This window comes from Nelumbo lutea, chromosome 3 (genome assembly GCF_056320005.1).
Source record: "Nelumbo lutea isolate HS-2025 chromosome 3, American lotus-T2T, whole genome shotgun sequence".
NCBI classification, from domain to species: Eukaryota; Viridiplantae; Streptophyta; class Magnoliopsida; order Proteales; family Nelumbonaceae; genus Nelumbo; species Nelumbo lutea.
The window spans coordinates 18,937,198-18,946,527 of NC_142686.1; the positions used below are offsets into that span (position 1 = coordinate 18,937,198).

Below are 9,330 nucleotides of genomic sequence, written 5' to 3' on the forward strand. Positions count from 1 at the left end.
ATCGCCATAGCTGATAGAAAAGTGAAACCAAATCAGGATTTGGTCACACGTGCATTTCTTTTTTCAGCTTTAGAAATGGAGAAAATGAACATACAATTCTTAAAATCCCAAGACAACTCTTTAACTCAAAATTTCACAGAACCCTTATGATTCTTCTGCAATGATCACTAATTCACAAGGACACTCATGAATGATCTTTCACCAGGCAATTCCTCAACATTCAGATAATACAAGGTGCTTTGGTCTTTCCAATGAACAGTATTCCATAAATTAAAGGAACAAAGCCAAGCAACTTGCCCGGTATCCCGGATTTGTGATGGCATAACACATGATAACAAATAAACGATTATCAACTTTCCTGACATGGAGAGGTATGATCTTCTGTTTTCTGACGCTTAGGTTCCTGCTCATCTCTTTCTTCATGACTATTACTTCCATTAACTACATGTAGACCCAACAAAGATGCATGCTTACTTGTGATCTGACGGCCTGCTCTAAGCTTTGGTCCCCAGTGTCTTTCTGGATTTGGAAGGAAACGTGCTACTTTTTTGACTTGGGCTTTGCTAAGGGAGGAAACTGCTCGAGCAAAATTGGCCTGCCAACAAAAGGACACAGATAAGAGTGGACAATGTAATTTTCAATTCAATTTCAGCCGAAGTTTGATGCAGAGTTAACTCTCAAGTTGGTAATTCCACTGTTTTTTCTCCTCCATTTGGCATTTGCTCAAGATTTCCATTACATTCAATTATTTCTAGTTAGCAACCCCACTTCTTTCTCTCTATGGATTCCATTAGGCTCAATTTCGTGGCTATTTAAATTTCTTGTGCTTTCTCTCTGAATTTTAGACCAGCAACCTCAATACTGAACGTAAAAGGCTCTACTTGATGGAAATGATTAATTATCAAGTTGCATTCAATAGAAACTACAATCACAAAATTCTTTTTTCAGTATGCCACAGTAATTCAGGCTACGGTAAAGTGCAAATAACAGAAAATAGGGAAAAGAAAACAGTGAAGTAGGACAAAATAGGAAAAAAGAATGACTCCAGGTGGGAAAGCTCAAGACACACCTGCAATGTTGGTTCCTTGGAAAGGATCACTGTGCCTGATTGATCTGGTGGCTGAGCTTTTACTGGATGATTCTTGACCTACATCAGTAAGCCAATCATTAAATCACTATTTAAATCTTTAAACCAACTTACTCCGGCACATTAGTCAATACACTACACCGCATTATCAAATAAGAGAAAACCTTAATGCTACAGAATATTGAAAACATTTAGAGATCGTTTTATGAGCACGAAAAGAGAAATCAGGATCCATAATTCCATGTTCACAAGGGTTTGGCAAAAGTTTTAGTGTCATCTGCCAACCTCACGGTCTCACAAAATCCTCCTTTATTTGGGATAAGGCATGGATGATGATGATGATCATTTTATCTTTTAATATTAGATAAAACAGATAATATCTGGAAAAGGCTGGTGCTATTAACTGGTTAACAAAGAGTCTGTCCATGGTGGCAAGAAATGATCCCTATGTTGTTTAGAGATACACCAAATACCAACTAAACAGAGCATCACATATTGATTTCATGTTGGAAAATCTCCCAATGCTTGTCATTTTCCCTGGAATCAATTGATATTATATGAATACTGATTGAGAATGCAAAATGTCACAGTAATTTGTTGATCAGTGGTGTTTCCATTTAGAACAAATTGCAAAAAGGCATGTCGTAATTACCCAGCAGCGCATAATATCCCAAATAACATCCATGGGAGCATCTGATTTCAAGCCCAATGGATTCACATGAGTTCCAGAGATATGATATCCTGCATTAATCACTGCAGAACGGAACACAACTGCTGAAGGAGATGTGCATTTCAGTGTCCCACAGAGGCTGTGCAGACTCACAAAGAGAGGAACATCAGGCAACTCCTGCATATAAAATGTAAATAGGAATGAGATACAGCCCTATGAAAGTTAACTCAGCCTTAATCGTAATTCCCAACTATTTGGGATTGGCTAACAAGTCCTATGAAAGTAGAAGACCCATACCATTCTGCTAGGGATCCAAAGAACTGTAAAGGAAAAAAAAAATTAAACAAAATCTGGATCATCCAAATTGAAGTGCTACCTATAAAATTTACTCATTGCCCCAAAACAAGAACAATTATATGCCACATGTTTTGTTCCAGAACTGTCCGAAAAGAAGGCTCAACACTATATCAACACAACACATATTCTCAGAACCACAGCCAGTCAATAGGAATTGGCAACGGGGCGGGGTGGGGGCAGGTTTTGTGTGCCCCATCCCTGACCCTGAATTCAAATACCCCGCCCTGTACCCGAACCTCAACCCCATCCCTGTGGAGAACGGGGATCCCCGAATTTGCCCCACCCCGCCCTGGTCATTTCTAATTGCATATCTTGTTTTTTTTTCTTTTTTTTTTTTTTTTGAAAGCTACCTCGAGGGTTGGGGCATTCAAATACCATCCCTGCCTCAAACCCGATCAGGGGTAAAAAAAACCTGCCACAACTGGGGTGGGGCGTGTCGGAGCCCCAACAGGTCATAGAGCAAAGTATTGTCTGTCTGTCATACCAAACCTTATAAAAGATGGCTTCTTGGATCAGCAAAGGTATCTATTTAATGGCAGAGATTAAAATTCTCCTTATAAGGCTAAAAGGGCACATAAAATGGAAAAGATTTTTTATAAGAGATCTTCAGAGAATAAAACACAACATCAGCCTACAAAGAATAATAAATTGTTGTAGTACCTCAGATATTGTCGTCAGTACAGCAGAGATCCGATCATAGGCAGGATAGCGGTCCTTCATGGATTTAACATTTGCCAATATAGAAGTTACCCATTCTTGATCATGGATGGGGGCGGACCATATGGGTCCACCCATGTTGAACTTCTTCCCACAGTCGCTGCACTCTTGAGGAACTGCAGGACCAAACCCCGGTAGATATCTGACGCTGTTATTCTTTGTAATGAGATAAAGGGGGAGAAAAGAAACAACAATTAGGTTTACATACAATTAAAATGTAGCAACTGAATCAATTAAAATAACTGAAGAACACCATTCATCAACATAACTGAAATTATTTGAACTTCTTTTGGTGTGGAAAAATTAGTGTCCAACCGGCCCAAACAAAGCCAGCCCTTGTATCTTCATTCATTTTTTTCTTATTGTTTCCACCTGCCATATACACCCCCTAAAGACGCACAAAAAAGGATCCAACAACTAGTTTTCTATCGCACTAATTGTTCCCACAGGTCTTGCATCCAAACCCAAGATTCACAATGTCTGGATTGTATGATGGAAGCAGACTAAAATGAATGATTTGTCACAGAATTCAACCACCAGGAAGTGGACCATCCACAGTGCTGAAAATTGTAAAGCTAAAGATGATTATCAAAAAAATTTTAAAGCTAAACATGAAATCACGTTGCTTTTCTTTCAGACTATTTTTTAAGGGTCAAAACATGTTCTTTTCACATAATTTGTGCCACTGGTAGGTGATTGAGTTATCTATCAACAAGACTCCTGTGAACCTGGCATGTTTTAGTTATGACCATCTTACTGATAGGGGTATCAATCTTTGATGGAATTTTAATTTCTATCTTTTGTGTTAATCTTTGAGTTGCTTTTGGTTTGTTTTATTTAGTTGGATTAGGAATGGGTATTTAGAGTTGTTCTAAGAGCTAGAGTCCTTACTTCAGTTTCTATGGGTTTTGCTAAGAATTAAAACAATTTAGAAACTGTTTTTAGTCAATTTCTTAGTTGAAATTGGAATGCACAATGAGATATCTGAACCCCTATTTTTAAGTCTATAAAGAGTTATGTAGTTGAAATGTAAAAATTGATTTGAAGTAGCATATGGATAAGAGTATGGTTGTTTTTTATCAATCAGTATGGTTGTTTTTTCTACCTCTCCTATCTTTTTTTCTTCTAAAGGTGCAAGTTTTATTCTCGTTCTTCTTTTTCTCTTCTATATTTCAGATCTGAATCTCTTCCTGACATGAATTTTTTTAATAGTTCTCTTCCTCGCATGACCCACATCCTTAATTTCTCTTCCCTACACACCACGTACACCACAGTAGGATTTTTCTCATTCCTCTTCGATATCAGCATCCTAGATATACAGCTGTATATCTTGATTAATTCTCACCAATCACCGATAAAAAAAACTAAGGGTATATATCAAATAAGATGAATACCTTGGTGACTGTCCTCCCAAGACACTGCAGATGAAAAGAGTCACACCCAATACACTGATAGACATACGAGAGCTTAAGAGGGGTATTCTTCATTGCACTTGCAGACCTGCAAATCACACATTTGATGCATTTTACATTGTTTTAGGAATCAAGAAGATGATAAGAAGACATCACTCTATTTTATCTTCTGTCTTTTTTTAATCAGTCATCATTTTATCTCATAAGTACGCCAAATAGCTAAAATCATGCTAACTCTAAAGAAGATAAGAGACCCACGTGAATATGCGCACAAAGACACGAACATAGAAATCCATTTGTACAGAGAGGACAGGAACAATATATCTCTTATAGCGGTTTGCATGGCTCTGCATTAAAATAAGCAAGAAAAGAACAAACAAATTAAAACCATAACTGTAATTGGAAATATTGACAAAGGCCGCTTGGATGTCAAAGGAAAAAAGGAGAAAAAGAAAAGGTTTTAATCTGACAAATGCTGTGTTTATTTTTTATTCATAAAGATAAAAAAAATGAAAGAAATCAAAGAATAGAATAATTTTAAGCAGTAAGCGGTATGTTTCATGTAAGTAAGGGAGGTTATGACAAATAATATGTCTAATCATGCTCATGCCAAAACCTGAGAAATACTAAATTATGGAAGTTTGTAGAAGGAATCATATGTCTTTTCCCTCTAATAAATGATGTATCCACCATTCAGACAAATTTATTCAAAGAAAGCTTCTTCAAGGAAATAAAATTACCTCAATGCAGGCAAGTAGAATCCTCAGAGCCATTTCATGGCAATACTTTCCTCTAAATGGATACGAGCCATATCTAAATTGAGCAATCAATTATAAGAACATAGAAACAGTGAGCAGTGAAAATTGGTCTACTTGAAGATAAGGAAGCATAAATCCTCACTTGGAATAGCAAACCTCTCCATTGCCCCCACAGAGCACTGCCATATCAGTGGCTGTGCACATCAACATGCCTCCATCTACAACAGTTTGAACCGCAGAGTCCAGGAACACAGAAGGTGAGCCATAAGGATCAAGATCAACCTGAAATACCAGTCACAGAGAATGAAACCATACACCAGCTTTGTGATATATTCTAGTATATGAAAGGGCCAATCAACAACATTTGGGGAGGGTAGGAGGGGGGAGATGAAAAGTATGACAAGTAATAGGAAAGGAGGAAATGGCCTCCATACCATGAAATTGGTAAGAAAGAGGAAAGATGGATATTCGTCATAATTGATTAATCAGTGGATAAGGTGAACCTTTTCCCCTGTTCCTATGTTCAGAATGTGCAGAAGAAAGCACATCTTCTAGGAAACACCACAGTTACAAATGTGATACCATAGACAGTACATACCACATCAAATTCTTTCTGGTGGGTGAGCATAAAAACACGAGCATCAGCAAGATGAGATTCGACCTTTGAACAAGCCACTGAACCATTGAATCTTATGTTTCTCTTGCAAGCTTCAACAGACACTGCAAAGAAGATACTATGATTCATTTTTAAGCTTTTCATTTCAGGCTTTCAGCAACAGATAAACTATCAAATAATTTATGATATAATGCAAATATCAAAATGCAGGACAAAATGATAAATGAAGGTATTCCAAAAGACCCTAGTTTGGGCTTATAGAAATTTAACTTCACTTACATAAAAAAGGAAACCAAGTCTTAAATGTCACTTCCATTAGAACATAAGGCTATCTACTCTCCAGGTCAGCCCAACAGACCTGAACATATCAGACCCTATTATCTGGATCAGCATTTTGAATTCCAATTACAATGGCATCAGGGTTGGTTTTACCTGTTCCAACCTGATTAAGACCTAAACCAATCATATGTTTGTGTATATTAGCATATGACAAAGATACCAACAGTGTTTTATATATGTTTCTCATGGTTTACTTGTAATAACTTAATATAAGCTTTCTAAAATTGTCATTTTCTAGGAATATATAAGATATTTTGAGAAGAGAAAGACTGCAGAAAGAGAACTTGATGGTTTATTTTCAAATTATCAAGCTAAAAGACTGACAGTAATAATCAGTCATATCATGTCAGAATTGATTAGACCAAAATAAAGACAGGGTCAGTTCTGGTTCTATTGCTTCAAGATCCTGAAGGGGCTGGTTTGGGAGCATTTTTGCCTTTTTTCATTTTTCTGTAACATCAATTCAGGACCGGGTCTACACTTATTCAGCCCTAATAAGAATGCATGCATCATCATTGTTAATCAGTTTACCTGAATGTTCTGCATGAGCTCCTTGGTATAAGGAGCAAAACTGAATGCCTTCTAGAAAATATTCGATTGTAAGATCTAACATATTAACAATTTCAAGTTACCTTTGTCATTGTCCACAGCTACAACCTGACCAATTCCCTCTACTTCACGTGCATATCTTATAGATCTTAACCCAGATGCAGCCAAAGCCTGCAATTTCATGAAAAATAAACCAAATAGATAAAATTAATAACCCAACCAATTAGGATTTACAGTTCCACCACAGTATTTCCACACCATCATATCTAGACATTCAATTAACAAACAATTGTAGTACACAAAATGCTTATAGATAAGCAGTGCAATAATAAGAAAGAAAAATAAAAGGCAATTCAAGGTCAAAAGAAACCTCAAGAACTCTGGGTGGCTTCAGTTGACCACGACCTTTTCCCTCTGTAAGCTTGCCTGCTTCTTCTGGGCTGGCATGTGGTTCATCTTCAGGTGGCTCCACCAGAACTTCACATTCTCCATTTGATTTCTCACTATTGGAAACAGGATCATCAGTTGCTTCTTCTTCTACATGTCCAGCAGAAGCCTCCTCTGACACCTCTTGTGGTACCTTGGCCCTTTTACTGGACATTGCTTCATGTTCCTCCTTACGTTTAGATATAAAGGTCCTCAGGACAGCAATGGATAAGTCTCTATTATTAACCTGATTATTTTAGGACAAAAAGATTAGCTCTTTTCACCCCCAAAAGAACTGTAACAGCCAACTGACAAGGGGAATATTTCTTTATTCCCCAAACATCATTGCAAAACAAATGGTGTTTCAAACCATGTGAAAAGGGAAGAAAAGAAAACAAGCTTGGATGCGATACTTTTTTTATTGGTAAGTATACTATATTACAATAACCAAACAAGTTCTTATAGAAAAATAAAAATCCCTGCAGAAGCACTGTTAATAGGGAACCTTAAACCAAGAATAATGTGAAGAAAGAGACCATGGGATTCTGATGAACCAAATTTGATAATAAATACTCTAATACAATGACACTAAACAGATAAACGAGAATAGCTTTAAATCGAAATTATAGAAAATCATCCAAACTACCCAAGTAATAATAATTGGTGAATGATATTCTAATATTCTTCTTGAGGTAATTATCCAACCTTCCATAAAGTATCAATCCCTCCACTTTTTCTGTTGGCACAAAATGTAAACAGCACACAAATTATACATATCATGCTTTGGAAGGACAATAATATCTAGGTTGTTCATGTAAGATCATCTTTTTTTTTTAATGAGTTCATATAAGATCATCTAATTGGTTATTAACAACGCTAGTTGATGTGATTCCTTTCAACTTTTGTAGGGGAAAGACTATATGTATCATCATAGCATTACCATTTGGGCCCTATTTTATAATCCTGGTGAGTTTTGCATCTTTGAACACATTTCGTCATTTCCATATAGAACGTTCCCCGATAAGGTGACAAGTAGAAGCTAATGTTTATGATATAACACTTGACAAGAAGACTCAAATTTTGCATGAGAAAGACCCCTGGTGGAAAATTAAAAAACAAAACAAAACTTAAAGATCTAATCTAACTACATTCAATTGTACTAATTTCAGAATCCGACCATGAACCACTTCAGTATACACTTGAATTATGAACATGAGCACCAGCATAAGCAAAACAAATCCATTATTCCAATGGGATTTTGTTTCTCGAAACTTATTCCCTAAAATCTTAAATATCTTGAACAAATAATTGGATCATAAATTTCAACGATTTCCACCATTGTGAAATCAAAAGATAAACATGCAATTAAGCATGAAAGAAACGCATAAAACGGTCAATTCTAAACCAGTAAGAGAACCCAAAAGAGAGAACAATACCTGGGTTTTGTTATAGAAGACTTGGTTTTTGGCGTGCATAAGGATTTCAGCCTCTCCTTCTTTGATGATGGTGTAATCGTTAGGATCAGTAGAAATTATTCTATCAATCGATTTCTGATGTTTCTCACCTCCTCCTTCACCATCACCCATGGCGTCGAACAATGAACGAATATTGTTTTTTCTTCTGCTCCTGTAATTGCTTGTTTTGGCACGGAGGACAATAAGATGAAGTATCTCCTGTAATTGCTTGCAGATTTTGTTGACGAATCTAAAGGATTCACTGGTATACTGCTAAATGTTTATATATGACACGATAAACCCTTACTATTTATCCCTCGAGTCAAGTGTGCTTTTGTTAAACCCTACCAGCCTTTGTTACGTCTTTACCTGCAAATTGCAATTTCGTGAGACTCGGACCGGAAATCGAGTCACTGGTGTTGGCGGCTCATGGTTCATCTTTCCGGTTTATCATTGGTTGGATCGAATCACCGGTATCCAAGAAGCAGCAATCCTCCGAAGCCCAAGCTAGATATAACAATTCCTGGGCTGAGCCTGAGAGGCAGGTTCAGGCCCACTGGACTGTCTCTCATATTAGTTAAGATTTACGGCAACTAGGCTAGTCGTTGGGCTCGGTAAAACCATGTAGGGAAACACGTACGAGATGTATATCTTGCTGCAAGGCCAAAAAACGCATTAGGCCCATTATCCATTCCATCACGATTGTGGGGAGGTCGGATCTGCTTCAAATGTAAAATGTTTCAACACGCTTCCAACATGATCTGATACCACACATCTCATATATGATGGGTATAAGTGTTGTGATGAGAGTGGTAGGGCGGTTTTCTTAAAAGATAAAGAAGGATTAGGACTAGGGCTGCAAATAGGGATGATGGGTATGCTTTTGCCTATTGAGAGTTTCAACAGAGCCGAGCAAGCTTTAAGGAAAATGATCCAAAAAGTATT

At 37.1% G+C, this 9,330-nt stretch overlaps 1 protein-coding gene across 1 annotated transcript; it reads right to left on the bottom strand.

Annotated features, from left to right (window-relative positions):
- Window positions 1-119: 119 nt before the first annotated feature.
- LOC148863362 (tRNA (guanine(26)-N(2))-dimethyltransferase 2-like) lies at window positions 120-8,744 on the bottom strand. The gene is made up of 12 exons (XM_088978741.1): window positions 8,368-8,744; window positions 6,876-7,178; window positions 6,589-6,676; window positions 5,600-5,721; window positions 5,144-5,283; window positions 4,984-5,056; window positions 4,502-4,590; window positions 4,226-4,331; window positions 2,775-2,987; window positions 1,740-1,934; window positions 1,070-1,147; window positions 120-595 (listed from the first exon to the last, which is right to left on the bottom strand). Exons 1-12 carry the CDS (start codon window positions 8,515-8,517, stop codon window positions 350-352), a joined length of 1,803 nt encoding a protein of 600 aa, XP_088834867.1. The 5' UTR covers window positions 8,518-8,744; the 3' UTR covers window positions 120-349.
- Between the last annotated feature and the right edge of the window lie 586 nt (window positions 8,745-9,330).

Bases quoted from the DNA above. Each gene is read 5' to 3' on its own strand.
- LOC148863362 (XM_088978741.1), bottom strand. From the start codon at position 8,517: ATGGGTGATGGTGAAGGAGGAGGTGAGAAACATCAGAAATCGATTGAT. The intron at 7,179-8,367 runs GTATTGTTCTCT...TAAAATAATCAG, and splicing joins TCTTCTATAACAAAACCCAG to GTTAATAATAGAGACTTATC. The intron at 5,284-5,599 runs GTATGTACTGTC...CTGGTATTTCAG, and splicing joins ACCAGAAAGAATTTGATGTG to GTTGATCTTGATCCTTATGG.